This window comes from Dermacentor silvarum, chromosome 3, assembly GCF_013339745.2.
Source record: "Dermacentor silvarum isolate Dsil-2018 chromosome 3, BIME_Dsil_1.4, whole genome shotgun sequence".
Taxonomy (NCBI): Eukaryota; Metazoa; Arthropoda; class Arachnida; order Ixodida; family Ixodidae; genus Dermacentor; species Dermacentor silvarum.
The window spans coordinates 52555888-52582812 of NC_051156.1; the positions used below are offsets into that span (position 1 = coordinate 52555888).

Sequence of the window (26925 nt, forward strand, 5' to 3'; positions counted from 1 at the left end):
ATTTTCGCATTTGTGAAACACTATGTTCGATTGATAGACTATATCTATTTTACAGCGGATCGAATTCTTAGCTGGAGGTTATTAGGTGGCTATGAAAAGTGCCGGTGATAAGAAGAGCTCATGCTATAGCACTCCTCAGCGCGGCTTTCCATTAGAGACAGTTGTGCGCACACTATTATCAACCTTATTTCAATCCCTAATATTCTTAATAAAAGAGTTTTTTGGCTTTCTTCTTCTTCGGCGCTATGTATAGTGGAACTTAAGGGGAACATTCTCTTCTATATTTTGTCACGTGCTCATTTTAATTTCGACCCGAACGTTGCTACTAGACAGCCCGCAGAAAGCGCTGCCATGCTTATTTTCATGTTGTTGGGCCTCGCAGAAATGGTACCTTTAGAAATAACCGCTTACAAAGCGGGGGCAAGGCGGAAGCCCACTCTTTCTCGTTGTTCCCGTTCACACTACGGCGCAGGTGCGAGATGCACGTGGCGGCTCTCAGCGTGAAGTTCGGCCTGATTCTCGAGGCGTACTGCCACGGTGCGCCGGAGCATCGCGAGGCGTTGCTGCGCCAAGCCGAGGCCATGTTCAAGCTGCGCACCCTGGGCGAGCAGGTTCACTTGGAAGCCAGCAAAAGAAAGGCAGGCTCCTCTTCACTGTTCGTTTTGCTACGATGACGGAGGGGGAGTAATTTCTCACCCGCACTTAGTAAAAATTATTCACGGGAAATAATGATTTGCATTGCCGGATTGACTATTTCGAACAATCTTCCTGTTGATGGTAAATGTAATCCCAACTTTAACGTTTCTTTTAAATATAATTGCGGCACTTTTCTGTAACGCTTAACCTTAGTTTCTATTTCTGCTGCAATCTAGTATCCTAGCGTACCCACTGCACGCCCTGCTTGTATGCTAGTATAGCTACTTTATGCCCGGCTCTAATTTTTCTCAGTGTATATATTAAATAGATCCCAGCAAGCCGTTGACTAAAAATGCAGATTTCGCATACACTTCTGTATCATCTTCTTTTGCGAATAAATTATGAAAATGGCGATGATGATGAACAGGAGTGAGCTCCAGAAGTACCGAGGTTCTCAAGCTTGCATTCCCTGCTGTTTCCGGAGCGACTGTTCAATAATATTCGCAATATGTGTGTGTTACGTGAAATAAAATTGTTGTTGCATGGCTATGAGAAATGGCGGCACCCATCTGGACTCTATCTGGTAGCTTCGAGCAGGCTCCTCTCCTGAGCAGGCTCCTGTCTGTGCTACGTTCACCAAAAAGAGGGCTCAGTACACGAACGTGTCAACACTTGCGCTGCCTCGTTTGATCAATCGTCCTTGTCTTTGGCAGTGTTTTCAGTGTGCAACTTAACCGCTTCGCTCAATCGAAATCTGTACGGTCGAGACTGCACTCAGCAGCCTTGGAGGTCGAAGCTGCGTTGCGCGAAAATCTCGTTTTAGTACTGCACTAGCAGAATATCGTATGTGATTTATGGTGAGCGACTGTATGCTTAATATTTGTAACAGTAAAAAAAGAAAAACAATGAGGCGCTAATGCTGCTTTGAGCAGAGGACAGTGATTCCAGTTACGAAATATGAAAAGAAATGTTTGGCGTAATGATAATAGATCGATGGCGTCCTGAATAATAAGGAAAATGTGTGCAAATTATAATGCAAAGTAGAGTCAAGGACGGCACGTTCATATTCAGATTCAGATTCAAGTTTATTGCTTCATTAATGCTACATGCTTACCACTAATGCGTACACTACCACCATACATATGCTTCATTAGTGGTCCCGCTGAAAAGCAATGTTTAACGTTTGATTTATGTATATACGTTTATGGGAGTGCGCGCATTTCTTCTTTGGGAAAGTAACGGTCTAAGCCGCGTGTAACTCTATTTCCGAACGTTGTCATAGTCCGCGATGATGCACGTCCACTCTACTTGGAGACAAGCAGAGTGGACGCACGCGCTGTTCTATTTTTCTTCATGTTTGGAGCAACAGAGGGGGCATAAAATGCAAGACAAACGCAGTCCAGGGCCTCAGAAGGTAAGATGGACTGATGAAGGAATATGTTTGTATTAGGCTGGACGGCAGTGGCCCAGTGTTAACTTAAAAGGATACTTTGAAAGTCCTTTAATTCAGATCTGGAGTGATTGTGCTTAATCGCTGTTATCACTTGGCTTAGCCATCGCTGTGATGGTTTTCCTTGTGATCTTGTAAGTACAGAGGAGCAAGGGCGTAAGGAGTGTTCTTTTTGTCCTCTCTTTGCACGAACCGTGTCAAGACAGGACAGCCGAGACAAACTGGTGGCCTCGATGCGGGAGAGCATGGCAAAGGAGACTTTCCGGGCGACCTTCCGCAACCTGTGCAGCCCGCTGGATCCATGCCACGTCTTCAGCCACATCAAGTGAGGCTGATCAGTCTGACGTAGCTGTAGCTACCTAGCTTCCTTATTTCACAAAATTGTATATTGACCAGTGTTGACATTTAAGGACCCTTCATGGCGCTTGCTAAAATGTTAGATGAAGGACCGCGGCCGGTGTACATCCGCAGAAGGCCGTAGAAGCTGGGCGTAATATGTCGTACTCTTCGCGATGGTTAAGTTTGTGATGACGTTTAGGTAGCTGTGTTTAGTACAAATTTGTACAAATTTTTGTACGCTCTTGTGTTAGACGTAAATTTTCAGTATGATTTTTTTACTGAAGGATTAATTGCTTAGGTGCGCGTGCGCTCGGATGGCAGCTCGACGAGCAAATAATGTTGTTTATATTGACAATATAATGCTTATGCTTATAGCAACCCTTCACATGGCTCACACATAAAACTGCATTTCTCTGCATGTACAAAAACTTCGATGATAGTAAAGACAGCTAAATTGTCTCTTATGCTCGGGATAAAGTTATTGGACCAGGCTATTACACATCTTTTAGTCTGTTGGGCCGAATGTTTGTCCGTTGCTAGCGATTTTCTTCCTGTTTTTGCAGGCCTGAAAAATGCCGGTTTATGGACTCCAAAATGAAACCACTTTGGCTAGTTTTTGAAAATAGCGACTCTGCCGCGGAAGACATTGCCATTATCTTCAAATACGGGGATGGTAAGTCGGCTGGAATGTTATATGCTGGAAGATAAGGAATACAGCATTCATCCCTCTAAATCCATCCTGCATTCCTTTCTATTCGGGAGAAGCTCACGCTAAGTAAACAATATCACCCAAACAAATAAGCATTTTGGGGATCAAAAGAGTGATTCCGCAAACAGTAAAAATGAAGACTGGGCTTGTTGGTAAACGTGTAACACGGTGGCAAAGAACAACAACAAAGACTGTATACTCAACAGGAAACAACAGAAACCTAAAGCCAGTACCATATGCCTCTTTTTTTGCATCTTGTCTTTTTGGAGTGTTTTTCTTTAAAAATATCCATCAACTACGTCACCCCAATTATCCTAGTGACGCGCTGGACTCAATGCAGAGAAAGTACCACGTAAAAAGCCGCGCATGTGCGTGAAAAGGCAGAAAACAGAACATGTGCTGTCAAATGAGCGTGGCAGACTACTTCATCAATTTCCGTGAATCGCCTGCGCCACTCTTCCCTCTGGTGTACTAGAATAGGGCAGTGTGTCGTCCGGCGACGACGACCTGAGGTGCTAGAGCACACCGGTCTACTGCAGCTTCATCTATCGCTACAGCCTGGAGTCATTGCAGGCAACCGGAGCCAAAACGGGGCAACACAGGGCCTCTGGGATAACCGGCTACAGTTCTCACGGAGGTCATGCATATGTCTGTGCGGAGAACGCCGATTGGCTTTTAAGCAGCGATTTGTTCTGCCACGTTCGCAAATTTTTTAGGGGCGAAGCTCCTTATAGCGGCACCCGTTCGTCCCCGTCGTCGTCGTAGTAGTAGTAGTGTGTAACCAGTCTGAGAAAAATGAGAAAAAAAATTCCGAAGTTGTGTCCGTAGCGCGGAATCGAACCAGGGATCCCTCGCTTCCGAGCGCGCGGCGTTAGCCCACTACGCCACGAAGCTTTTTCTTTTTCTTTATTGCCGGTCTTTGGCACACACAGAAATACATAAATTCACAGAGAATCACAAAACAGAATCACAATCACAATATTCGTTAAATACGACCGCTCAACTTGTGCGGACGCGTACACGCTAAACTTGTCTCATCGTCAGTAATAATTCCACCCGAGGCAACCATTCTGGGATACACTCTAGCAACTTTTGTTCTTCCACAAAGTCCCTTATGCTTTCTTTAAAATACTGGCGAGCTGCTCTTGCGTCGAGATCAGCGTGCCTTACTGCCATTCTGCATTTCCAAATGCTATGCAGGGCCATGAGCATTACCATATCGAATGGGGTGCCGTCATCACTTTCTATTGGCAAGTAGCGAATGCCAGACGCATCGAGGGGGAATTCTTTTTTGATTGTGCGCTGGAGGACATCCCAAAGAAAAACAGCATCCCAACAATCCAGAAATACATGCTCAATTGTGTCCTCCTTTCTGCATATTATACAATGGGTGCCCCAGGGAACAAAAAACCCCTTTCAGCCATCCATGGTTTGACAGTGAGCGTGCCTGTGTGTAACTTAAAAAAGAAAGTCTTAACACCTGATGGTATTAGCATTGCCTTAACGCGTTTTAGAACATTGTGCCCATGGCCTGCACCATAAAGCGGACATGGACACACGCACCACGATGGCAATAAATACCCAACATTAACGAAAGGCCGCGTTTCTAGCGCGTTTCTAACGTGTTTGTGCTAGCGCGTTACGGCCCGTGTAAGAAGCTGGTGTAAGACGCTGTGGCCTCTCCGCCTTACCTTCAACGCGTTTCGAACGCGCTGCCCAAAGCGGTGGCAAGTCAAGTTCAAGTCGAGGAGCGTTTATGAATACGGGGGGTATACTCTCTCGGCAGTCATGTGATGGCGTCGGCAAACGCGGTGCACGTTCCGGCATGTGTAAATGGCTGCGTAAGACGCTGTGGCCGCTCCCCCTTACTAGAGAGTACTGCACGTTTCTAACGCGTTTGTGCTAGCGTCCCCTTAAGCGGGAGATCCGATGATTCCCTCCGGAGCTTCGTCCACTCATCATCATTCACCCCGTGGATATGCTGTGAATTTTTTTTATGTGCGCGGCAAGCATTGTGTTAGTAAAGGTTTTTTCTGTATCGTGGTTCCTGCACAACGATTGGAGCATCTCCGGCCTTTTTTAGAGCGGGAACATTGGCTATATTCTTGCCCTTTCGCGCCCTTTTGAGCAGCTAGCTATCCAAATAATAGCGACAGCATTAGTCAGAGACTTTTATTTTTTCCATGAGCGAAACCTGGTAACACTTTTCTGGCTGATGCATCGTGAAAGGAATCACGTCTAACCCACCTGACAGAGTTCAGGTGCTCCTTCCGGGCTGTCTTATTCTCGTGTGTTTCGTTGTATAACTTCAAAGTACTTTGATAGCAAAAACATGCGTCCATACGAACGGAACGCCCAGACGAGCGTTTGTTTGTCTTATGCAACCGAAACACTAAACTGACGATCAGGAACACTGCATGATCTGTGATTAGTGCGAACTCAGACGGCGTCAATGTATCCTAATGGCTTAGCTTACTTATTTTTTGCAAATTATATGAAATTGAATTGTGATTTTTTAACAGCGAGGCTGTTTAAGCCTGCCGTAATTTGTGGTGCGTAGCCGTAGGTAGCCATGGCAACCCGGAGGAGAAGGAGGAGACAGCGTGCGCAGTGCACGTGGTCTCCGCCTCGCCAGCTCCCTGCTTTCCGCACCCCTGACTCTCTTCTCTCCGCGGCGCACTGAGCCAGGAGAAAAAAAAAGCAAAAGCTTGCACTAGGCCGCGCAAAGCTCAAGACACAGCCAAGCTGGCCAATTGATATCGAGCGGCAGGCCTCCAATGCGTTTGGCGTCGGCAAGCAGCAGCGTTCTTGGCACTGTGCCAACCTTGGTTAGCCTGCCTGCGTTTGTGGCATGCCAGGAACGCTGTGGCTCCTAGGCGCCGACGAGTCCAGCGCTAGTCACACGAAATGTCGCCAACGCGTTCGGCGTCGGCAAGCGACAGCGTTTTGGCACTGTACCAAACTTGGTTAGCCTGCCTGCTTTTGTGGCATGCTAGGAGCGCTGTCGCTCGTACGCGCTCACGCGTCCAGCGCTAGTCACGCGAAATGTCGCGAAAGGGAAGGTACCTCCGAAAATGATCGCATGAGAATACCTTCCTACATGCGTAGTTAAGTTAAACCGAGGTGAGACCTAGCAGCAACCAAGTTCATAGCTAGCAGTAGCAGCCAGTAAGCTTCGCTGTGCCTAAGATTTGCGCGACCGAGTGCAAACTTGCCTGATTTTTTTAGAAGGTTTTAGTTTAATAATGCAGATAGTTTCGCACAACATATTGAAATTTCGTGTGCTAGGTATACCGGTTGATCGCAGCGCCCAACTGGTGGTGTCATCTCAGAAGCGAAAACGGTTCTCCCATTGCTTTGCTATGCGGACGAAGCACTGTCATATTCCAGTAGACTATAGTTTTACTATTGCACCTGTCGAAGCCGATCGAAGCTCACTGAATGGTGTGAGCACAAAATATGTGTGATTGTGAAGTAAATAGCAGCTTTCGTGAACTCTTGTGGTATTAATTGTTTCCGCAAGAAACGGCGGGAGCGCTACCTCTCATACGAAAGGCTGATTGAGCCATCCAAAAGAAGTCACTAACAACAGACTATAATAGCTATCGCTGGTCGAAGAAAGCGCTTCTTTTGCGGCAGTGAGTTTTTCCTGGTACCTCACAGATTTGCGGCAAGACATGCTGACGTTGCAAATGATTCGCATTATGGACAAGATCTGGAAGGATGAGGGTTACGACTTCAGGTAAGTGGGGAAATAATTGTGTACTTATATTTTTTTTATCGCGATAGCGTTTAGGGCCTTGTGTCGCATAAAATCCGGCGTCGGCAACCGGCGTGTGATCGCGGGTGGCAGAGAAAATAGAGCGTTCGCGAACGCTCTATTCCCATATAAGCATCTTGAGCACGCGAGTGCTGTACAGCGGAAGAAGGAGTGCAATGTTTGAATGCAGTTTCAGGGTTTTAGATATAGTACTTGCGCTAAATCACAGCGAAATATAGTCGAAAAATACTTTTTATTGAGCCTGGTACCTTGAAATGAGCGGCAACCGTAGCAGTGCCTTCGTCTGAATGGCTACGCTTCCTGCTGCGGGTCAATTGTTCACGGTTTCTATCCCGACTAGCGGCAGTCCATTCCTCAAGAGGGTGAATGCAAGAGCGCTCTTGTGCTGACATTTTAGTGTTCGTTAACGACCAACGGTCACAAACGTTCGGGTCGCGAAAAAGGCAATAGTGCATGTCCACTCTACTTGGAGACAAGCAGAGTGGGCGCACGCGCTGTTCTACCAGAATCAAAATGCTTATAGTTTCATTTAGCGTAAACGCGGAACAAGCTCCGAGAAACTTTTTGTCGTACATACGAGCGAATACATCACGAAAACAAACAAGGATATGCATTTTTCATACCCGAAACTGCGTAAAACGCAGTCATTACCGCTCGACGGAACTGACGCAGAATGGAGAACCTTGAGAACCAACGCAATGCCAACGCATACCCGCCAAGGTTGATCCAAATAGGTCGCGAAGCTTCGGGCGAAAACCGGTTCAGAACGAACGGTCACCGACATCAGCAAGGGTGGTTATGGGAGCAGCGTTTGTAGCGCGACTATGTTGGGAGGGATCAAACATTGGGAAAGAAAAAAGCATGTTTTAATGAAAGCGATACACAGTTAGATTCATTCAACCAAAACAAAATTTCTAACAAATTTTATATACGTTATGGCGAGAAAAGAAGTGACAACTCTATTTTACTTGATAATTATCAATAAATTGCTTCTTTCAGTGCCCACCGTAGGAGCGCCCACCGATGGCGGCGGGCGTTGACGCCACTATCACTTGCAATGCAATGCAGCTCTTGAAGTGTGCAGAAAGGAGCGCTCGTAAAGTTCACCTGTTACAATACGCTTCCCTCACACGTTGTGTTGCATTGCTTGTCGACGTTTGGCCTGAATTTGGTGACGCGGGTAGTTTCACTGTTTCTTGACATGTTCAGTCACATTGTAGTGAGTTGTGACCGCCAGATAATTCTTCACTTAAGTTGTCTTCGTGCGACAGCGCTGGGCGACGGGCTTGGCGTCCGACGAAAGGACGATCACTCTACGCTCAAAGCGTTCGTCGGCCTCCAAACAAAGTATGTTCTGCGTAAGGGTGCGGTTTTGACACCCGTACGGCTGAACTTTTCCTGCATCGCTTTCCGCGGTGAAAGCTGGAAACGCCCATCAAGTCAAATGGCGGGGCATTTGAATATACAGTTCTAATGGCAGGCCTCCGAAAATAAATTTCACTTCTTAGAGAACAAATTAACGTCACTTCTGTTCTTAAAGGATATGACGTCACATTATTTTTCTTCCGCCAGAAGTGTTCCCTCCTTACATAGATGGCGCTAAGCCTTATGAACCGCCGATGAACCGCCATGTTTTGAACGTATGGGCACCTATGGAAGCTTCGCTACCAGGTATATTGACCTAGTGCCCGCCGTGATTGGGGGTGCCGGCATGCGCTGAAAATTTCAGATGCCATGGTGCTATCTGAAGTAGAGCACTGCACGGGCCGATTTTTTTCAGCCCGAGCCCGACCCGGGCCCGTTCTTACGTTCGCGGCCCGCCCGAGCCCGATCAAAACTTTTATGGCGAGACCGGGGCCCGGCCAGGGCCCGGAAATAATCTACGTTACCCGCCCGGCCCGGCCCGCCACCCCTTTACCTTAGGCCCGAGCCCGGCCGGAGCCCAGCTTGAAATTGGCCCGAACCCGGCCCGAGACCGAAAAAAAACATGTTTTTCAGAGTTGATACGCCCGAGAATAACTCGCTGCACCTACCATGCACACCACCAGAAAGCCCGAGCCCGGCCCGGGCCCGCGTCAAACAGCCTGAGCCCGGCCCGGGCCCGGGTCAAAAAGCACACGCCGTGCCCGAGCCCGGCCCGAGCCCGTGAAAAAACTGCTCTACCCGGCCCGGCCCGGCCCACGGGCCGGGCCGGGCCTGGGCTTTCGGGTAAGCCCGAGCCCGTGCAGTGCTCTAATCTGAAGGCTGTTACTTAAAAGAAAATTAGGCAATTACCATTCCTGTAGCTTTGTTGAGATAGCCTAAATAGCCCATATTACTCATTTATATTAAATTTACTCAAACAGATATTTGGTTGCAGTTGGCCGGGCTTTCAGGAATACCAGAAGAGGAGTAAACTATGCCAAAGCCATGCACTTGCGCGTGTCTCATGGCTAAACTGGCTTGGAGACCAGCAGTAATAATTACAGTGGACTTCGGCTAAATGAAACTTGCTCAAACGCAACGAAGGTACCAACTTTGGTTGGCCACTCATAGGTAGAACTAATATATACAGAATTAGCTTGGGCGGAGCGTTTTTTCGGTGAAATCCGGTGAAACGAAACTGAAACCGAACATACCACGTACTTCGATCCCGGGCCATCATACCGCATACCGCGGATACAAAGCATAAACAGTCTGACAACCAGGTAAAATGCTGATGCTAAACGGTGAAGAAAATCCAGTCCATCGAGCAGTTGTGGTGGTGTGGCATCAACGGTTTTCGCGTTCGGGTTTCTGGACTCTTGATGGCGCCAGTCAGAAAGAGACAGCACAGAGCGCCTCACACTGGCTACAGTAAAAGGCGTCATGAAAGACGCGAAGCGCAGCGAAGTTTCGTATTCGGGAGGTATCGTTGTCTCGAATCATAAGAGACACACAGAAGCTACACGCTTCCATGAAAGGCAGCTGTTTGAAGCACCGGAGGCACATGTACACCTCTCAACAGCAACAAATTGAAGAGATACTGTTCCTGTGGTTCAAGCTACCGTGCATCATCACTTTTCCTGCCAGTTTCCTCGTATGGAAAGAGAAGCCAACATATGCTGCAGCTAATACGGGCATGGCTAACGCGCGAGCGATGACATTCCACACTGAGTACAATAACGTAACATCGGTTTGTTCACCGCAATCAGGTTAAAACAGTCGATGCTTTTTATTAAGTGATTGCTCTTGATTTTTGTGTCATTCGCCTGAACTAAAGTTAGGATAACTGCTACATTTTCGTCTGTCCTTTCGAGTTCTAATTAGGTGGCATTTACTGTATTTTTGAGCAAGCACTGTAACAAAAGACTTCCTTTTGGTTCTGCGGTGCGGTGGTCGAACGCTCTCGACGGCACTGTGAGCGGCGTTGTAAAATAGTTTTCAGGATGGGTGACAGATGGATGTCAGGATAAGAATGCAGCGGCACCTAACGTACCCTTTAGCATTTGTCGATTCACGGTTCGAAAATTTCTCAACTATCTATCCTAAACCTGAAGTGAACAGTGACTACTTATGGCATTGTGGTGACGTCGCAATGCGCTCTGTGCGAATGCTCACCGCTTTTCTTCCCATCCGAGCCAGAATGATCCCTTACCAGTGCCTGTCGACGGATCACAACGTGGGGCTGATCGAGGTGGTGCGCCGGTCTAACACAATTGCCAACATCCAAAAGATGCACAATTCCAGCGCCACATCGGCCTTCAAGAAAGATTCGCTCCTGGCATGGATCAAGGACCACAATAAGACGCCCGAGAGGTATGCATAAATGCCTCGGTGAACGGGAGCTTAGTGCGTCAGGATAAGAACACGGAGACAACTTCATGGTGCAATTGCGCGGGCCAAGCTCGCTATAACTACTGCCCCTTACCGTGCATCAAGATCAAACAAAGCACCCTGTAAGGCAGTACTTACCGACCGACAGAAAGCGAGAAACGACTGCCAATGTTCAGTGCATGCCAGTTAGAATTTAAGTTTAATTCAAGATGTCAAAGCGAATGACGTGCCCTTTATGGTGTCGTAGGTAACAAAACGGTGTAACAGAAATCAGTTCTGAATAAAATTGAGCGTTATGCAGCCAGAAGCGCTTTACCGATATTTCCATAATATGCACGTGAGAGTCTTTTTATCAGAACCAGGCGCAGGTTTGTTTTTCTCTTCTGTGGTCTCTCTCGACTACACATCTTCAAAAGAAGGACTTCACCTTCGGCCATCTCTTCAAAATATTGTTAAATAGAGGCCAGTGTGCTCAAGAAACACGCACCCGCAAGTTGGAAAGCAAGCACACTGCAGGACGATCCCGTCTTTCTGTTGTCTCTTCTGCGTGGTTGTTCCTCGCTCTTTCTTGCTCAAAGTGTTCATTAAGCCAACACAGTGTTAATCATTACGCTTGAAAAAAAACATTTTACTTGCCTGTTGAGCGCTCCGCATGCTTGCAGCCTGAAGAAAGCAGTCGAGAACTTCACCTTGTCGTGCGCCGGCTACTGCGTGGCAACCTACGTTCTCGGTGTGGCAGATCGGCACAGTGACAACATTATGGTCAAGTCCAACGGAGAGGTGAGCCTACCGACGTATGAGCGTTTGCGAGCCGTCTGTACATCTATTAGTGTGTTTTCAGTAGTGTGTGGAGATGGGTTTGCACAAGGCTTACCCTACGAGCGACGGTCAGGAAAGGGCACGACGCTCCTCCACTCCGCAACGCACAAAGGCGCTACGGCAGGGTTCGTCGACTCTCCGACACGGCGCAGAGAAGGCTCCGGAGTCAGATCGCCAACAAACACGGGTTTATTCACCCAAGGTACAGCTCAGTGCTACAGTCACGGCGCTTACGGGCCAAGGCTCGCCGCAAGACCGATCGAGTACGCGCGCCCGCTGCGCTAGGGCTAACCGGGTAGCGGTCCGCCAAGCGCGATAACGAGGAGTCGCGAGAACAAAGGTCTCATGTAACCACCTCGTTGCGAGCCTGTGAGCCTCTGCCGCGGCGAGGAAGCGCTCAGCGGACGAGAGCTCGGGTGGAGAGGGTACCCGGGGGCCGCCGCGCGGGAGGCCAATCAGGGCGCGTCCCGGTGACGTGTTCTCGCGGGGCAAGCCCAATTCCGGGGGGGAGAAGCACGGTTTGCGCGGGAAAGTAAGTCCGGCGCGCTAGCCGTGTCCGCCATGTTGCCGTTACGGCGGCGGTTCCCGGGGATCGAGCTAAGCGCCACGCGCGAGCTGGGGGACGAGGCGCGGGAAGGCACCTCGATCCCCACATTCCCCCCTCCTAAAGACCGAGGCCAGCCTCCAAAGTGGCTGACCGAGGCCAAGTGGCAAGGTTGACTCAGCCAAAGAGGGCTAAGCCAACGGGGCAAAGTCCAAGAGGGTGTCGTCGTCTTCCTCAGGACCAGGACAGGGAGAAGGGGCCACAGCAGTCCAAAAGGTGAAGACGTCGCTTCTCTTGACACAGAGCCAGGGGTTTGCCTTGGCCACCAAAGTTCCGCACACTGGAAGGACCCCCTGCCAGGTGGAAGAGTCAGCAGCCCAGGCAGGACGGGGCAGGGCAGCACCATGGTTCAGCCAGCAACACTCGAGGTCCGCCGGACTGGAGCAGCCAGGAACGCGCGAGGCGTGGCTGCCATTTTGGCGCAGCAGCCACCACAGAAGTCACTGGGCTCCCCGGATTGCGCAGGAACAGCAGGCCGGGATAACCGGCAGCCAGGTCAGCAGCGGCAGCCGGAGTGACCCTCTTCGGCCAGAGGTCAGCGCCTGATTGGGGACCAGCCCCAATTAGCGGCAGCCTAGGCAGCAGGAGGCAAGGCTGGCACGGGTTCGTGGCCCCCAGAGGCAGGAGTCATTCATGGCGGAAGGACCAGGAGCAGCAGGCCTTGAGGTCGGCAACAGGCTGACATGGTAAGACCAGGGACAGCCGGCTTCGTGGTCAGCAAGACTGGTGGCACAGTGGAGCCAGGCGCAGGGAGCAGACTGGACGACGCAAGGTGAAGGACAGGAACGCCCCCCGGCATAGCCGGCGTGCCAAGGAAGTTGCCCGCCTGGCTGACAGCCCAAAAAGGGGCGTTTGCCAGGCTGAGGCTTGGGCAACACATAAGAGGGTATATTAGGCCACATGGGCCTGTCACCGCTTCGATGTGCGCCCTTGCACCGTAGCTACATTTCTCCATTCACCGGCATGGTAGGGAATGAAGTCCAGCTACCTGCTAGTGGGAGAAAGCTGACTAGGCGCGTCAGAAGGCGGGTGAGCACGAGAGGGTATATTAGGCCAAAAGGGCCTGTCACCACTTCAACGTGCGCCTTCGCACCGTAGCTGTGTCTCTCCGTTCATCGGCGTGGTAGGGAATAAAGTCCGGCTACCAGCTGGTGGGAGAAAACCTGCCTAGGGTGCGTTTCCGTAGGTTGTACCGGTGGCGTGGCCTGGGGCCAGCCGTATCACGGTTTGCCTGCGGTTCGTTGACCGCCTCCCCCTCTCCCCAGTCGTTGCTACGGGCAACGAAAGGTTTGAGGTCCGAGACGTGAACTGGACCGCCGACTGGTCTCCCTTGGGAGTCAGCCAGCTTGTATACCAGAGGGGACATTTTGGTCTCCACTCGGTACGGGCCCAACCATTTGGCCGACAGGGAGGCAGAGATGCCTTTGGCGGCGTCACTCAAGACATGGTTGCGTCTGAGGACGAGATCGCCGACACCATAGTGCACGTCCCTATGTGACCGGTCGTACTGGGCTTTTTGTCCAGCTCGCGCTTTTGCCAGGTTGGAACGGGCCAGGTCAAGGGCCGCGTCCATCCGTGAGCGCAGTTCCGCCGCGTAGCCGGAAAGGCCGGCTTTCGTGGCGCACGCCCCGCTGCCGGTCCGCAGAACGCGGTCCATGGGGTTTGGCAGCTCTCTCCCGAAGTTGAGGAAAGCGGGCGTGTACCCAGTCGAACGGTTCACCGTGGACCGCAAGGAGAAGCCTATCTCGTTAAGACAGACATCCCAATCCCTATGTTGCTGGGCAAAGGCCGCGAGCAAGGGCTTGAGGTTCCGGTTAATCCGTTCTGTCGGGTTGGCCTGTGGGTGATACGTGGTTGTCTTGCGGTGCTTAATGCCAAAGGCAGCACACGCATCCACGAACATCTTGGCCGTGAAGTAGGACGCGTTGTCCGTTATCAGCTCCGCCGGAAAGCCAAAGCGGTTAAAGACCTCGGTCAACTTGTCCCAGATTGCGCGTGCCGTTAACTTCCGAAGGGGAAAAAGTTCAACCCATTTCGTGAAGTGATCTGTGACAGCCAGGAGAAAAACGTAGCCTCGCCGGCTTCTGGGAAAAGGGTCCCGACTTGTCAGGGTAGCTGGCTGTCGATTGGCTGCATGAGCCCGGGGGGTTTGCCCGCGCGAGGCTTCACACATTGGCACACGCGGCATGAGCGGGCGTAGTGAAGAGTGTCACGCTTCATGCCTGGCCAGGTAGCGGAGCGGCACAACTTTTGGAAAGTCTTAAGGCCACTCGCATGTCCGGCCACCCGCGAGTCGTGGAAATAGCTCAGGGTGGTTTTCCTTAGACTGCGGGGTATCACCACCTTGAAAGACTCCTGAGGAGCCTCCTCAGATGGGATATAGCGCAGGAGAGCTTTATCGGCGTCAAGCAGATACGTATCCAACGTGCCCGCAGCAATACTAGCTGTCCGGGTACGCCCGGCGGCTTTGCCGCCCCACTCCTCTTGGGAGCTCGGCTCTTGGAGCCTGTCAACGATTTCTATTTACAAAACGGGTCGTTCTGCTTAAGCAGATACGGATCCCACGTGCCCGCAACAATACAAGCTGCGTGGCACTCGGCGCCAACAGCAATACAAGCTGTCCGGGTGCGCCCGGCGGCTTTGCCGCCCCGCTCCTCTTGGGAGCTCGGCTCTTTGAGCCCGTCAACGATTGCTATTACAAAATGGATCGCTCTGCTGAGCCTTTAGCAGCTCTTGCCTGCTGAAGACAATACCCGATGAGGTAACGGGATCCACCAGGTAAACGTCCTCTCCCGGGGCTGGCAATCCGAGGATCGCTTCGCCGTCGGGGGTCGCGCCTTTCGAGCCATTGGAGACACAGGCTCCGGTCTCTACTAAGTGCATGAGGTTCGCGCCTTTTGAGCCATTGGAGACTGAGGCTCCGGCTTCTACTTGGTGCGAATGCTCACGGGAGTGGCGGACCAAAGGATCAAACGCCGAAACGGGGGCTCGCGACAAGGCGTCCGCCACCACGTTTGAACTCCCTTTCCGGTAGCGCAGAACAAGGTACCACTGCCATGTCAACGCCCAGCGCGCGAGGCGGCCCGATGGCTCGCACAAGCGCTTAAGCCGGATTGTACGTCTCCACGGCAAACGGCACGTACGCTAACGCCAACTTCCGGAGAGCAAAAAGGACCAACGGACAGGTGGTCCGCTCAATGCACGACCGACCGAATGGGGCCAGTAAACGGCAAAGAGAAGAGCTGGGCTGCCGCTCCGACAGGCGCATGAGGCCTCACATGACCGGCAGACGGATCGACAGCGGAGCGGGGTGACTCACGCACGTCGAAAATGTCGCTCGGATGCGCGTGAGACAAGCGGTAGGCGGAAAACGCGGCGACTTTGTCGGCTGAGCGGGGTGGCTCGCGCTCGACATTGCTTCCCAGCTGCGCTCGGGACAAGGAGAGGCCAGCGAGCAATTTGCACCAACAGCGAGGCAGGGAGGCTCAGCTGCGGCGCACGGGACACCGAACTGCGCTCGGGACAAAGGAAGGCCAGCGAGCGAGCTCGCGCCTACGGCGTAGCGGGAAGGCTGCACCGCGGCGTATTCCGTCCGAGAAATGCGCTCGGGACAAAGGTGGGCCAGCGAGCGTATGCGTGCGCGCATCTAAGCAGGGTGGCTCCGATGCGGCACATGGCGCAGTGAACGACGCTCGGGACAAAGGGAGGCCGGCGAGCGTATTCGTGCGAGCATCTAAGTAGGGTGGCTCCGATGCGGCACATGGCGCAGCGAACGACTCTCGGGACAAAGGGAGGCCGGCGAGCGTATTCGTGCGAGCATCTAAGCAGGGTGGCTCCGATGCGGCACATGGCGCGACGAACGACGCTCGGGACAAAGGGAGGCCGGCGAGCGTATTCGTGCGAGCATCTAAGCAGGGTGGCTCCGATGCAGCGAACGACTCTCGGGACAAAGGGAGGCCGGCGAGCGTATTCGTGCGAGCATCTAAGCAGGGTGGCTCCGATGCGGCACATGGCGCGACGAACGACGCTCGGGACAAAGGGAGGCCGGCGAGCGTATTCGTGCGAGCATCTAAGCGGGGTGGCTCCGATGCGGCACGTTGGGCACAACTGAGCTCGGGACAAAGGCCAGCGAGCGGAGACAGCACGCCGGAGGGGCTAGTAGGCACCTGCTCCCCGCGCGTCTCAAACAGTTGATAAAACCCGTAACTGGCGTGGCTATATAGGACTAGCGTACACATCCGAGCTGTCGACATCACCTAGGGCGCTCCAAGGAAGGGATCGCTCCCGGTGGCCGAAAGCATAGGGTCGCGAAGGCGAACCTACCTCGTGCTATCGGTGTCGTTCGCTCCGAAGGACGATAAGTCCGCAGCCAGGGGGTCAGGCAGGAACGAGGGCCGTGAAGGGGCCTGCTCTGATGCCATGCCGAAACCACGTTGGGCGCCAGTTATGTGGAGATGGGTTTGCACAAGGCTTACCCTACGAGCGACGGTCAGGAAAGGGCACGACGCTCCTCCACTCCGCAACGCACAAAGGCGCTACGGCAGGGTTCGTCGACTCTCCGACACGGCGCAGAGAAGGCTCCGGAGTCAGATCGCCAACAAACACGGGTTTATTCACCCAAGGTACAGCTCAGTGCTACAGTCACGGCGCTTACGGGCCAAGGCTCGCCGCAAGACCGATCGAGTACGCGCGCCCGCTGCGCTAGGGCTAACCGGGTAGCGGTCCGCCAAGCGCGATAACGAGGAGTCGCGAGAACAAAGGTCTCACGTAACCACCTCGTTGCGAGCCTGTGAGCCTCTGCCGCGGCAGAGGAAGCGCTCAGCGGACGAAAGCTCGGGTGGAGAGGGTGCCCGGGGGGGGGCCGCCGCGCGGGAGGCCAATCAGGGCGCGTCCCGGTGACGTGTTCTCGCGGGGCAAGTCCAATCCCGGGGGGGGGGGGGGAGAAGCACGGTTTGCGCGGGAAAGTAAGTCCGGCGCGCTAGCCGTGTCCGCCATGTTGCCGTTACGGCGGCGGTTCCCGGGGATCGAGCTAAGCGCCACGCGCGAGCTGGGGGACGAGGCGCGGGAAGGCACCTCGATCCCCACAAGTGTGCTGAACAAAAATTCAACAACTAAAGAAACAAACAAAGAAAGAAACAAAAAAATGATGTGCAGGGACTACCGCCACACAATAATAAGAAAGCTATTGTGCATTACTCAACATGTCACATTGTAGAAGGCCCTCGCCACGTATGCTGAATTCAGCCGCAGAATTCAGCGGTCCTCATCAGATTACCGAAGCTAAGCAGCATACGTACCGCACAATGAGCGCTAGAGAAGGCAAACACATGAGAACGTCGTGCGTCCATGGCTGCCACCTGGGCCATGGGATAATACATGTTTGTTTTGAGCATGACATTAAGGTCTCCGCGGCAGGCATCCGTGTGCTTGCGTTGTAGTGCACGTTAAAGAACCACAGGTGGTCAAAATTATTCCGTAGCCCTCCATTACGGCGTGCCTCATAATCAGAATTGGTTTTAGCACGTAAAACCCAGAAAGAAGAAGAAGAAACCTTCAGCGACCAAGTGGTTGTATATTTCATTTATTGCTCGAACACTAGCAGACCCACACCACTGCTTACGACTAGTGTCGCTTGACCATGCTCAAGCAGATGGACCTCGCAAGCTTCCCTATTTTCCAGAGGAAGGATGAAAAAGTTCGCAATTTACCCCGAAAAGCAAAGCATCAATTGCGATAGCAAATTTACTAGTAGAGAGCCATGCGGAGTAAGGATAGTATTTTTATCGGCTGCATAAACTTGGACACATTCACTTACTAACTAAATTAACAAGCATGATGTCAGAGCGCACAAGCAAACATGAATAGATCACACTCCATGACTGCAGACAACCACTGTGAAAACGCTGGCGTGAGCAAGTGCGGCGGTAGCAGCAGCGAGCGAAGGTTTGTGTGGTCTATCGCTTCAACGGAAACTGTGCGGCGAAAGCACAGCGCATGCAAAGGTAGGAGCCGTGTTACAGATCGCTTTCAAGATACAGTGCGTGCGACCGCCCGCCGCCGTGCAAAGTACAAGTACGCAGTTGCTCGCAACGCAGAAGCCGCGCCCCCTCCCTCTCGCGCGGTCTTCCCGCTTTTCTCCGTTCGCCTGCGAGATTCCAGTTCCCCTGGCGCCCGGTCGCAAGATACGCATTTGGTGCCGCAGCTAAGCGCCACCTCCCCTCCTCCCCTCTCTCCCATCCTCCCACGGCCTTTCGCATGACGGAAGACATGGCGTTTGCTCTCCGCCGTGCGTTCCCTCTCTGTGAAAGCGCGCGTCCCTCGCGTGCTTTCACTCGCACATACAGCATACGGCGCGCGGCGACGATTTTATCGCCGTTGGATTTATACGGAACCTCACGGCGACGACGACGACGGCAGAAATGCTCTTGGAGTGTCCATATAATTGTTATCGCAATAAAATCATTTGCAAAAACCCCACCTAGCATGGAAGCTGGTTGGACGTGCTATCACACACAAACTGCAAAACTTTGGCGATTGGAATCAGCAGGCATACAGCGGAGGCGCGTCGTAAAATGAAATACTGTGATTATTACCACCGCAGTTACCGTTTTCTTGTGGATGCTACAAGAGCGTTTACTTAAACAAGTACATTAGAGCCTGTTGTGTGTTCAGGTAAGCGCTATGTAATAGCAGAGAAACTGGTAGCACGCCGCTCCGTAGAACAGCACACAGTAGAGATGAAGAGAACCAGAAAGAAAACAAGAGCGGCTCGTAGGAGAATGGAACGAATATTAGGATTAATTAGGTCTTAGTTTCAACGGAAGGCATATTTGGAGGTGTCACGGTGACAGTTTACGTTGTACTCAAATCCCAACAAAAGCGCAACCTAGTTACTTCCTCATATTTCTTCGTAGTAAGGATTTCTAAATCATCGTGACGTAAACAGTCCACCGTGATCGGTCCTGAGGCGAAGTTTCACCGGTGTAGATAACGATGGCAACGATAGCCTGCTGCAGTATCCTGTAATTATTGGGCGAACGAACGATTCCCTTTTGGATGCGAATCAGCGGGGACACAGAATTACCTAGTTAAACGTGACTTGTTTTCTTGCAGCTGTTCCACATAGACTACGGTCACATCCTGGGCAAGTTCAAGGAGAAGTTCGGCATCAAGCGGGAACGGGTGCCGTTTGTGCTCACACATGACTTTGTGCACGTCATCACACACGGACGCCGAAACAAGAGTACTGCGTTTAACAGGTGCGTCGTGTGGGCTGTTGCTGTGTCATGTCCCAACCATAAGTTACATGCAGTCGTCATTCATGGTGCAGTGTGGTGTTTCTTGCTTTAAACTCTGTTGATGTTGGCTTAGAATATTTCAGGTTGGCCTCTGCGACTAAATTTTTTATTTGATGTGATTGATTCTGGGGTTTTACGTGCCAAAACCAGTCCTGATTTTGAGGCACGCCGTAGTGGAGGGCTCCGGATTAATTTTGATCACCTGGGGTTCTTTAACGTGCGACTCTATTTTACTCAGTAGGCAACAGTGATAAAAATAAATGTGCATCAATAAAATGTTTGCCCTACTGAGAAATAGCGTGTCGTAAACCTGTACGACGCGCTATTCCTACTGAACAAAATGCTAGGACTCTTGTTGCAACAAAAAGAAGGCTCAGGCAATGTCATGTCTTGAATGTTAGTATCAGAGACCATGCTATTTTTTTCCACAGAGCCGTGAAGCAATTCCCGCGTCGGACTGAGAAATTCTGAGGGCAAAGTGCAGGTTCAACCTGCACAGCTGTGAACCGCTGGTAACCGTAATCCGTCTCTTGTCCTCCTTTCCAGAGTGCCTTTTCTCTGGGTATTTATCATGCCTCTTTATAGGCTCCCGGTAGCGCATTTACATTCGCGCGCCCATACAGCCGGTTGACTGCAGCGCACCCGCCCGGCACCAACGGAAACTACGCATCTAGGTGCTTTTCGGTCCTAGGGGTCGCGCGTACCTATCTCCGTCGAGCTATGGTGGCATAGTCGAGCCCCCTAGTCCCCGCTCGCCGCCATAGCCGTGGGGACGCCTTCGCTCGCCCAGGCTCGGCAACTCGCCGCGAGCAGGTGGTGCGCACACTGCGGGAATCGATGTCTATCCTGCATTGTGTGAGATAAAACGAAGCGATACAAGGTGGAACAACGCGTTTGCGCGAACGGAGCTGTGCGTGCGCAAACAGCGCGACGACGACCACGTTGAGAAGACGATCGTTCTCTAGTGCGGCCGTGGCGAGCCGACTGTTGAGTTCTAGCGCAGGTATTGAACGCGCATTAACTAGAGAAACACGGGATTTTGACGCGATTAGCGACAGTGTATACAACCGTACGGACTTACGTTTGTGTCATATGGTCAATGTTAAAACGACGATGGCATTTGTGCGCCGGCGAAGTGTTAAAACGTGATTACATTTAGCTGATCATCAAGTTGGAGGGAAGTATGCATGCGATCGTGGACCAATGGTAGAGCATCAAGCTCGGAGTCACACCTGAGAGAACTTTAACTTTTATTCTCTGATTATGCCATAGTGCTAGAGCCTAATTTCTTGCCATTAGTAAACAGGCACGACGACAATACATTGCTGCTCTACGCCTGTCACAACTGTTTAGTCAATTAGTTTTAGTAGTGCCGTGTTACGGTACGGTAAGTGCGGTAACGTACAGCGATGACCGAATACGTTTGGGCTGCGTGTGTGCTCGATGCGTATGGTAACTTGATAATGATGATAATGGCTCACATTCAGGCCTTGCAGAATGCAAGAACTATGTGCTGAGTGCGAAATATTAATTTTGGCAGATACTAGAAAGCTTTAGCTTGTCTATACACGTATTATTCTTTACGGAATTGCCTGTTACGGCAAATGTGGACGCCAGTCACAAAGCTGGTGGCGACATCGTGTGACGCTTTGTCCAACAACACGTGAAACCTTTTTTTTTTTTTTGTTACGTAGGTGTGTTTGTCGAAGCAATATATAAAAATAGGACTGTTTGCAAATTGCACCGCTGTCGACACTTTACACCAGCAGAAAAGTAGAATATAGTTAGTTACAGCAATAAAAACTCAGCGCCCCCTCTAAGTAAAGTCTACGTCACTAGATGGCGCCACCAACCTGAAGTGTTTTTTTTCTGCCACGCTTTATATTCAGTTTTTTTTTTCGGTTATTTGAATTCTTTTTCTGAAGTGTTTTTTTTCTGCCACTCTTTATATTCAGTTGTGTTTGTTGATTTTCGGTTATTTGATTTTTTTTCTCATTCGGCCTGAGAATATTACTCGCCTGCCTGTACGAAGGGTACGGCCACAAGTTCAGTTCAGCCCAAGGTTATGCTTCCGGTTAGAGGGACTGTCATACTTGCTGCCACTTCCCCACGTCGCAGAAGGTGAATTAAATTTAACTCGTCCCTTGGTCCTACCAAGGTGAAAAACGCACGCGAGACGCGGACATGCACGGCGTGGGCTCTGTGGCCGACGCCACTTGCTCGCTATGTTTAGGCTTGGTCCGGCGCGGCTTGTAAAACATGGTGCGCACGTTACCGTATGCGGTAACGTATGATAAAACTAAAAGGGGAAAGAAATTGAGATCCAAGCTAAGTGACAAATTGTGTCCAGTCAGTTTTAAACACCGTTAACTCAATGCATCATTCTGGCGGACCACGGCGACGCGCCCGCCTGGCCATTAGCGCGGCGCGCTCCGGGAAGCCATGCAAAAGCTGGGGAAGCGGCGGCGCTACGGCGCAGGGTCTCACAGAGCTAGGGGCGTTCGCGGAGACGCGTTCCCAGCAAGTACCTAGATCTGTAGTTCCCTTTAGCGCCGCGCGGGCGCACTGCAATCGACCGGCTGTACGGGCGTGCGAATTTAAATGCGCCTCCCGGTACCTAATCTTGAAGCGAAGCATATCTGAACGTCTTTGCCCAACATATTCTTCTATGAAATATACTTCGCAACAAATGCACTTGACGCAGTGGCTCGGTGGCATTGACTTTCTTCTTACGAGTATGAGGTCTCTGATTCAATTTTCTGCCGCCGCTGCCTCATTCTAATAAAGTCGCAGCGCAAGAACTTTCATGTGTCGTGCTTACGGTGCACATTAAACACCAGGTGGTTAAAATAATCCGGAGGCCTGTACTACGGCATCCCTCGAAACCCGCTGTTCCATTTTGGACGCGAAATTAGATGGTTTTCTGGCATAGTGCATTGATTGGAGTGCACGGTGCGCTACTTAGATTCTACAGTGTACATATAATAGTGATGATTTCTACTGACATCGTCTTTAAATCGAGAAGGCCAGAAATAGTCACCTCGCTTACGCGAGTTACTTTATGTCATCAAATCGAAATGTAGCACTGCGATTATTTCTGGTTATCTCGCAATTACCTACACCTGTGGTGATCCTGTTCCCAACTCTTCCATGCTTTACATAACCAATGATTTGAACGTCTCTCGCTTATCACAAGATTTGATTGATTACTGCTACCATCAGCTTTCAACTTCGGCGCTTATGGAACAGGGACGTTCTCTGTTCTTTTCGCTTGGTGAATATCTTGGCATTTCATCACAATGTGCTGAGTTGTCTTCGAACTTTTCTGCAACACATTTCGTGCCATGTTGTAGACATTTTCACTTCTATTTCCTTCAGGCAGCGAGCTCTAGCCTTTAAAATATTGTGCCATCGTCGAAATGTTCCTTGTGATTTCTTGCTTGCGGTCTTTATGCAATTTTCCCCGGTTCTGTGCATCGAATTTACCGTTCCTGTTTCACTTCGATTTTTACGACTCGGGGTTGCCTACTTGTTTCAATTACCCTGTACTTGGTTGCCAACTGTGTTGACCTATCCCTCTATTTCATGTCCACGCTTTTGAGGTACAGATGTTTCTGCAGTATAACTGTCAATTTCGTATCGTAGGTGTTCCTGAGCGTTTCTTAAAAGCTAATTTCTATCTACGCTTTCCAGGTTTAAAAGAGACCCAACCCGGTTACCCTGCACTGCTTCGTTTGTAGTTTTTTCGCAGGCATCTAATACCAGTGGTCCCGGTGCCCATGGGTTAATCTCCAAGCCAGACAATTCCAATAGTAGTGCTACACCAAAAAATTTAACTCAAATTTGTATTGAATGCCAGTGCCGTGGTGTCGTGGCTAAGTAGCGAAGCGTTTCTAGTCCAATTATTTGTACCGTTTGAGTGTGAAGTTGAAGTGCCAGCAATCTGTCGCACGGGAATGTCGCACGGGAATATAACATTTCAATAATTTTGAGACAATGTTTATACACTAACGACGATATTTTGAAATCTACATACTTGAAATTCTTTGCAAGAGCCATCGACACTTTGCAAAATCTACAGTGGAAATTTCATTTCTTTGTTTATCAATATTTGGCTTTTAGGGTGCACAGAATATAAATTTATAAATTTTAAAGCGATATTGCGGCTGAGAAAGTCATAAAGGTTGTCGCCTTTCAAGTGCTCAATACAACGGTTCTTAAGCAAAAAAAGCAGCTGAATATTTTTCAACTTTTTTTACTGCGCACATTGACTTAGAAGGATATGTATTGCAGCGATCCAATCGTAGCCTTCACACCCCATTGCCTTGGACATTGTTTTCGTGCTGATCTTAGAGAGAGGAGAGAGAGAGAAAATGATTTAATGAAAGGCAGGGAGGTCAACCAGGACTGAGCCCGGTTGGCTACCCTACACTGGGGGAAGGGAAAAGGGGAGAGAGAGATTAAGAGAAGAATAGAAAGTCCGCTGTTGATATCGCCGACGTAGCAACAGATCTCTGTTCTATCACTGATCAATCAGTCCGGATCATAGACGGTCACTCAGTCCTGTAGTTTTCAAAAATCGCAGCAGCGCTTTTGTGGCCTTTTGCAGCTGGTATATTCGAGGCTATGGTCCCAAGATCTTGCTCAAGGTGAACGGTCTTCTATCTAGCCTATTGAGAACGTTGCAGAGGTCATGTCTTTCGTTTTGAAAAGATGGGAAGTAGCATAGTAGGTGTTGCAATATTCATCGACACCGCAGGCATTACACTCGGCGCTATCAGCCATTCCAATCAAACACGTGTAAGCATTGGTGAATGCAACACCCAAGCGTAAGCGGCACAGCATTGTTTCCTCATTTCGCGGAAATCCAGGCAAAAGCCGCAGCTGCATAGATGGGTCGAGAGAATGCAACCGATGCTGGGTGAATTCAGTTGTATGCCACTTCTCCAATGTCATACTGTGCGCTAGCTTGCTTAGGTGTTGGGCTGCGTCAGTCCTCGATAAAGGCACAGAAACAAGATTTGCTCCTTCCTGTGCTTTCCTAGCAGCTTCGTCGGCGATGTTGCCGGAAGTACCGCAATGACCCGGCAGCCACTGAAACATGACGTCATGTCCTTTTGCGATCGTATGGTGGTGCATTTCTCGTATCTCCGAGACGAGTTGTTCGCAGGACCCGCGACGAAGAGCTGACAAAAGACATTGTAGGGCCGCCTTTGAATCACATAATATTGCCCACCGAATATAAATCAATGGCACCTCGGAGGGCAACAAGCTCCGAAGCGGTCGATGATGTCACGTGAGAAGTCTTGTATGTGATGCTCATTGATCGTAATGGTATAACCACTGCGCCGGTGGAGCTGGTCTGAGTGGAAGAGCCATCCGTATATATGTGGATTCAGTCAGAGTAGAAAGTGTGCAAGCAATCGAGAGCTGCTTGCTTCAAGTCCAAGGTAGGCAGGTCCGTCTTTTTTCTTATTACTGGAACGTAACGGCGCACTTCAGGTTGTTTTAAACATCACAACGCTGAGCGTGAACGTGTCAAGGGTGTGAACCCCTATGGTAATGAGGCACGATGAATGCTGACCACGTTGGAGAATGACGCCTGTGATCGTCGTTCCGGCAGGGAGGCAAGGGAGCTTAATTGCATCCGTGAAACGTGGCGAATATGGGCCCTAAGCGTGTCGATGTTCATGTAAGTCGGGATTGGATGGTCTTGAGCCTTGATAACTGTCCCTGCTGTTGAGGAGCTCCGCGGGAGGCCGAGGCAAACACGTAATGCCTGTGCTTGCACACTCTGAAGGGCTCGAAGATTTGATTTGCATGTTTTAGTAAGCACGGGAGAGCTATAGTGTAGGAAGCCGATAAAAAGTGCTCGGTACAACTGTAGCATGGAGCCCACTGATGATCCCCACGGTTTACCGGCGATGAATTTGAAAACGTGAACCATAGATGTGAGCTGCTTTTTCAAGTGGGCAACCTGAGGGCTCCAGGAGAGGTCTCGGTCAACAAAGACACCCAAAAACCGATGATTTCAGAGGTTATGGTATTGCACGGTAGGCTTGTACAAAGACTGTCCCTTGCACAATAACTTACCCCTCACATGCTGTCGCAGGTTCCAACAGTTGTGCGAGGAGGCGTTCATCATTCTGCGACGACACGGGTCGCTCATCATCTCCCTGTTTGCCATGATGCTGACCACCGGTATGCCCGAGCTGACCTCCGAGAAAGACCTGGACTACCTGCGCGACGCCCTGGTTTTGGACTACTCCGAAACCGACGCTCTGGCCCACTTCCGCGCTAAGTTCGAGGAGGCACTCAGCAACAGTTGGACCACCAGCATCAACTGGTTCGCGCACAATATCAGCAAGGACAACAAATGACTCACATGATTCTGCTCGCACGTGTGCCGTGCTCGCGCTATGTGCCAAATACCACAAGAGCTTTGTGAACCTTCTTCGTTGTTCCATCTTAGGACTATGATGGGCTGCGTTTTTACTGCAGTATTTTTTGACTAAATTAAACCCTTTTGGAGTTTAAGTTGATATCTGAGATGCTTTGTTTTCCGCTACTTAACCCCGCCACAGTAGATTTCCACATAGGCCATATGTGCAATCATTTTCTACCTGGCGGAAAAGTTGTTAAAGTGTTTTATTAAATTAATATTGCAAAGCAAGGATAAATCATTTCCTAAAGCTAAAGTAGTGAGAGTAAGGAAAAAGTTGCATGCCTTCACATTTTGTGAATAAAGCTTCATCGGAGAATTTCTTGAGTACACATGTTAACGCCTTAACGAAGGTAGAGTCTCTGATCGCGCACTGTTGCCCCACTTCTGCCCTCCGTGTGTTGAAATTTAGGTCATCATCATCTTCAGCATATTTCTGCCCACTGCAGGGCGAAGGCCTCTCGCAGAAATTACCAATGACCCGTTATGACCCAGGTAACCCCATCTTCTGCTTGCAAAATTTCAGATTTCATCACATCACCTAATTCTCTGCCGTTTTCGACTATCTGCACTTTTATTCTCTTGGCACCCATTCTGTAACTCTAATACACGACTGGTTACCCGCCCTATGCAATAAATGCCCGGCCCAACTCCATTTTTCCTCTTAATGTTAATTAGAATATTGAATATCTTCGTTTCCTTTGTAATACACACAGCTGTCCTCTTGTCTCCTGATGTTACGCTTAATGTTTTTTTTTTCCTTCGCTCGTTGCGTGGTACTTAACTTCTTCTCAAGCTTCTAGGTTAACTTCCAATTTTGAATACCCGTGGAATGCAACGATTGCGCACTTTTCTTTTCGAGGTTAGCGGTAAGCTGCCGGTCATGATTTGGTAATGCCTGCCGTATGCGGTGCAATCTACCTTTATTCTTCTCTAAATTTTCTTGTCATGTTTAGAGTTTAATGTGAGCAATTGGTCTGGATAATTGCACTCTTGCACAAATTCTAGAGGCTGACTGTCAATCACGAATTCTCCTTATGCCTCCTCAACAT

At 50.4% G+C, this 26925-nt stretch overlaps 1 protein-coding gene across 1 annotated transcript in view; it reads left to right on the forward strand.

Annotated features, from left to right (window-relative positions):
• The window catches only part of LOC119445433 (phosphatidylinositol 4,5-bisphosphate 3-kinase catalytic subunit beta isoform), a 102730-nt gene extending 76536 nt beyond the window's left edge, over positions 1–26194 (forward strand). The window contains exons 14-21 of the mRNA XM_037709718.2: positions 473–638; positions 2293–2411; positions 2989–3098; positions 6798–6876; positions 10519–10692; positions 11373–11490; positions 19247–19392; positions 25544–26194. Of these exons, the coding sequence (XP_037565646.1) occupies positions 473–638; positions 2293–2411; positions 2989–3098; positions 6798–6876; positions 10519–10692; positions 11373–11490; positions 19247–19392; positions 25544–25811 (1180 nt within the window). The 3' untranslated portion in view covers positions 25812–26194. The remainder of the gene's footprint in view (positions 1–472; positions 639–2292; positions 2412–2988; positions 3099–6797; positions 6877–10518; positions 10693–11372; positions 11491–19246; positions 19393–25543) is intronic.
• Positions 26195–26925: the final 731 nt, after the last annotated feature.